The following is a 5254-nucleotide window of genomic DNA, read 5'->3' as shown; positions in this document are numbered from 1 at the left end:
ATTTTAGGAGTTATGCTTTCCTTCATGTCGGTGTAGTTTTTATGCACAACCTTTCACAATCCAGGATGAAGAAGGAATGTTTGTTATTGGCGTAGTGATCCCACAGCAAAACCCCTGTCATTTCCTTACAAAAATAGAGTCGCGATAGGCATGGTGAGCCAACGATAGACCAATAGAGGCCGAAAACAGTATCAAAGTGGGTGACCGTTTGGGAAGTCCTCACATACCTTGGATAAGGAAATAGCAGTACCAAGATAAGTATCTACTTGGGAAGTCCTCGTTATTCTTTTCTTGCCTACGTCAACTAGTTTGGGACTAAAGGCACAGAAGAAGAAAAGAATACTTCCCTTCACATCGTACTTGTTGCCTGAATTGCAATGTAAAGTTATCTTTGGACACAGATCCTTTGAAAAATCTTGACATCGTTAAGGGCGATCACGAAAGAATTAGGGGCGACTAATAAGACTGCAAAATAAGGTCACCCAAAATTAAAATAAAGCCACTTCTCATCTCAATTTTTTTTGAAATGTCTAAAATGCCCTTCATAATCGGTAGTTTATTTTGATGTATTTTGGTTTGTGTTATAAAAATTATAATCGATAGTTAAAATAATAATCTCGTGATGTTCATTATCTACCGATTGTGCTAGTAGTCACAAATTCAAAATTTTCAAAAATCAATGGAATTTTGAGTTTCTCTATTTTCACAATCGGTAGACTCGTGATGTTCATCATCTACCGACTGTATAATGGGTAGTCTCGTGATGTTCATTATCTACCGATTGTGCTAGCAGTCCCAAATTCAAATTTTTCAAAAACCAATGGAGTTTTGAGTTTCTCTATTTTCACAATCGGTAGACTCGTGATGATTATTATCTACCGATTGTATAATCGGTAGTCTCATGATGTTCATTATCTACCGATTGTGCTAATAGCCCCAAATTCAAAATTTTCAAAAACCAATGGAATTTTGAGTTTCTCTATTTTCACAATCGGTAGACTTGTGATGTTTATTATCTACCGGTTGTATAATCGGTAGTCTCGTGATGTTCATTATCTACCGATTATGCTAGTAGCTCCAAATTCAAAATTTTCAAAACCTAGTGTAATTTTGAGTTTCTCTATTTTCACAATTGGTAGACTCGAGATATTTATTATCTACCGATTGTACAATCGGTAGTCTCGTGATGTTCATTATCTACCGATTGTGCTAGTAGTCCCAAATTCAAATTTTTCAAAGATCAATGGTATTTTGAATTTCTCTATCGGTTGTTTCGTGATGTTTAGTATCTATCGTGATGTTATTTATCTACCGATTGTGGTAGTAGTCCCAAATTCAAATTTTTCAAAACCAATGAAATTTTGAATTTCTCAAAAAAGAGAAGAACATAGTCGCAATCGGTAAATAAAAAGAAATACAACTACCGATTATGAAGGGACATGTAAGTATTTTCAACATATTTTGTCTTATTCAATCGCCCCTAATTCTTTCCGGGTCGCCCCTAATGACGCCAGGCAAAAAATACTTATGATTCGCCCATAATTAAAAATTGCAAATTTTCTTCAGTGAGTAAAAATTTCAACAAAACAAAATGTTCAACTCGGAAACTGCCAAAACTACTCAACTAGTGATGATAAACACTCACGTGCCATGTGTACATTAAGGATGCGCACCTCAGTTAGTTCTTTATTGTTCAAGTCCTCACTTTTTCCCCCTTACATTTGAAACCAAATCTCTGAAAAACTTCACTGATTTCGTAACCGGCGAATTAACAGCCATCAAATTGTACAACACATTTTCAATTTCACCAATTGTGGGTCTTTTCTTGTACTTGGTAACAACTTTCAACTTTCCTTCTTCTTCCTCTTCTTCAACCAAAACAAGCCATTTATCACCACTCAAAACCCCATCCTTTGCATTCCGAAAAACCACAGCTTTTTTCTTACTCAATAATCCTCTTACTTCTATACCCATAAATGAATAAACTACTTCAAACGAACCCACAAAGCCACTTAACTCGCCAAAACCACTTTCTTCTTCAAACCCCCATTTTGGATTAAAAATCACCACAGGTTTTGGATAAACGCCGTCACTGATTCTCTTTATAAGTTCTAATTCTGTTTTATCTGGCGCCAAAAACACTGTCACGTCAGCTGAATTCAAAACTTTGTTATACGAATCAGTATTACTAACTGAAGAAATATCTATGTTTTGAACGGTTTGATTTGACGATTGAGATTTCAGAAAGGTTGTACCAGCCAAATCTGTTAAAGTGGGATTTGGCCAAAGGAGTAATAGACTGATAGGTGAATCTTTTCTTCTAACAGGTAAGTCTTGAAAGATGTCAAAAGCAAGTTGAGTGAGTGACTCATCGGAATCGTTTGAAACGGGGATTTCGACTCGGAGTTTGGGTTGTTTTTGTTTCTTGAGCTTTCCAGCTGAAAGTCTTGGATTGTTGAGAGGTTTTTCTAAAGTTATTGAAAGACATGTTTTGGCTTGAAGGATTGCTTCTTCTTTTGTGGTGGGTGGGTTGTAAGAATTTGGTGAAACAGCGGAATGTATGGATAGAGAAGGGATGTGTGATTTGTGAATGAGATTTTGATGGGAGAATGAAAAATTGAGTTGTATTTTTTGTTGATGAAATGGGAATTGAAGAGATGGGAAGAGAGTTTTTGGAAGAGGAGGTAATGAAGGTGAGAGATTTGAAAAATTGGTAGTTCTCTGAAGGGGAAATCTGAGTAGATTAGAGGCCATTAGACTGTGACATATAAATTGCAACAACTACAGTTTTGACATAAAAAGAAGTTGTGGATAATGCTTCGGGAGTTTAGACTTTAGTTCCCAATCCCATGATGACACTAGAAGATTTAAGGGCAGAGAGATAGAGAGAATCATCAGCCACACATTATAATCTCGCCACATCAGAGAATCCAGTAATATGTAAGCAATTTATATGGGAAAAAAAATAGAGAGGACGTGGGACATACCTAGCCTAGAAAAACCAGGTTAAATTGGGGCCTAGAGGGATTAATTGGAGCCTATAGATTTCTACATCCACTCAATGAAATAGGATATGGGGTGTCTAAATTTGTTGAAACTACCAATTTACTCTCTAAAAAATATTAATATTATAAATTCACCTCATTAACTCTTAATAATAAAACCTAAAACTAAAAATCAGTTTCAATTCCTAACTTATAAACCGATTCTCTCCTCTTCTTCTCCCTTTTTTGTCATTTTTTTGAAACCAAAACATCGTTGATCATCGACAATCCAAAAACGATTAATCGTTGTTTCTTCTATAAAATGTCGAAACGACCAAGATTCAAACAAGCCACTGGAATTACTTATCCTAGTGAGAGTAATCCCGGAATTGTTCAAGCGATTGGAGAAAACCGAAGAAGAAAACGGTTGAAGAAGTTGAACCATCTTTGATCGCACAAGAGGAGGAAATAGATCGAATCAGGTACTTTTCTATCAACACAATCCTCTAAACTAGGTTTTAGTAACATGCAATCGCTCAAAAATCGATAATTTTGATTTCAAATTTATCTGGGTCTACCAGAATCGGTTTATGTTAGTGTACATGTGAACCGGTTGTAATAGGAATCGGTTGTTGTTCATGCCCTCATACCCCAATTGTGCTACATGTGTTTTCTGGTTCGAAAATTTTGAAATGGAGTCGGTCAATATTAATACCAACCTGGGTTGCACGGACTCGGACGCGGTGACGCGGACACGACATGACGCTGATGCGGACACGACCAAATACTGAAAATCCTAGGATGCGGACACGTATATATAAATATAAATACAAAATATTATAAGTATATGCTAGTATAAATTTCATATAACAAAAAATAAATGTTATGTAAAATGTTATGCAAATCCGAATTAGAAATGATAAACTTTAATAATTAATGAAGGCAATAAAGAATAAATTCAAAATATGTATATTTATCATCGAAAACGTGCGTTCGATGGTTTAGGGGTTTGACAATGAGATTGAGGTTGCTGGTTCGAATTTCACCATCAGAAATCATTTTTGAGTGATGGAAATACGCGTCCAACAGCAGAGAAATCATTTTTGAGTGACGGAAATAAAAGAAATCATTTTTGAGTGATGGAAATACGCGTCCAACAACAGAGAAATCATTTTTGAGTGATGGAAATAAAATACGCGTCCAATAGCAAAAATTCGCGTTATATTCGTGTCCAACTCGCGTCCAGCTCTGGAATCACTGAGACACGCACGTGCTGCATCGAGTCCGCGTCGTGGGCGCGTCCCGCATTCCCCGTGCGTCAAACGCGCTCATGGGGTCAAAACACGCGCGTCCGTGCATCCCAGATACCAACATAGCCCGATTATGTAACCGTAGGAATAATCGTTTTTTGTATCTTTTTCTCGCTAGAATCGGATTACATATGTGTCCAGATAGTCCGATTGTGTAGCCATTGCTTAGCCATAATCAGATTTCATTTGCATATATAAAAACCGATTGTTGATTGTAATGTTATAATCGGGTTTTATAACAGTATCGAGTAAACCGATTATTGTAAGAAAGAATGCCCAATGTTTCTGTAAGTTTTTCTTGTTAGAATCGGATTACATTAACACTTATATAATCCGATTGTCTATGTGTTATGTTAGGAATCAGTCTTTATATGTATATCGAATAAACCGATTGTATACCTTGAATTAGAAAATGTGCATTGAATTCCATTGTTGTTTGTTGCTTATCTCCGTATTTTACAGGCCAAACAAGGGAAAGCAACAACATCAAGCCGAAAAGAAATATAAGAAGAAAAATGACTTTGATACTCCTTGGAGTTTGAGACCTCGTCGAGAGGGTGCTCAAAATTTAAATGCTTCCCACCGAAGGGGATCGGGGAGTAAAGCCAAAGAGATCCACATCAATGACCCACGACCTCAAGCAGAGCAACCAGCAAAAGAATAATCTGATTCTGATACACCTACTGAAGAAGGAGATGTTGATAGAGAAGTTGTTGAAGAAGAAAGTGGCGAGGAGGAGATCAATGAAGAAGAAACTGGTGGCAAGGAAGGTGATGGAGAAGAAAGTGAGGATGGGGATGATGGAGAAGAAAGTGAGGATGAAGGTGATGGAGAGATATGAGAATTTAAAAAACAAGTCCAAGGAAGAGACGCTCAAGAACAAGTACAAGAACAAGTCCAAGGAGGAGAAGTTCAACAACAAGTCCAAGGAGAAGACGCTCAAAAACAAGGTAAGACAGA

The 5254-nt window shown here is 36.8% G+C and overlaps 1 protein-coding gene across 1 annotated transcript; it reads right to left on the bottom strand.

Annotated features, from left to right (window-relative positions):
* Window positions 1-1446: 1446 nt before the first annotated feature.
* On the bottom strand, window positions 1447-2857 carry LOC113287828. Its single transcript, XM_026536676.1, has one exon. The coding sequence runs from the start codon at window positions 2752-2754 to the stop codon at window positions 1702-1704; it is 1053 nt and encodes a 350-aa protein (XP_026392461.1). The 5' UTR covers window positions 2755-2857; the 3' UTR covers window positions 1447-1701.
* Between the last annotated feature and the right edge of the window lie 2397 nt (window positions 2858-5254).

The sequence above is a fragment of the Papaver somniferum genome, chromosome 6 (genome assembly GCF_003573695.1).
Source record: "Papaver somniferum cultivar HN1 chromosome 6, ASM357369v1, whole genome shotgun sequence".
NCBI classification, from domain to species: Eukaryota; Viridiplantae; Streptophyta; class Magnoliopsida; order Ranunculales; family Papaveraceae; genus Papaver; species Papaver somniferum.
Note: the sequence above shows the minus strand (reverse complement) of the source record. Positions and strands in the feature narration are given on the sequence as shown.

Bases quoted from the DNA above. Each gene is read 5' to 3' on its own strand.
- LOC113287828 (XM_026536676.1), bottom strand. From the start codon at position 2,754: ATGGCCTCTAATCTACTCAGATTTCCCCTTCAGAGAACTACCAATTTT.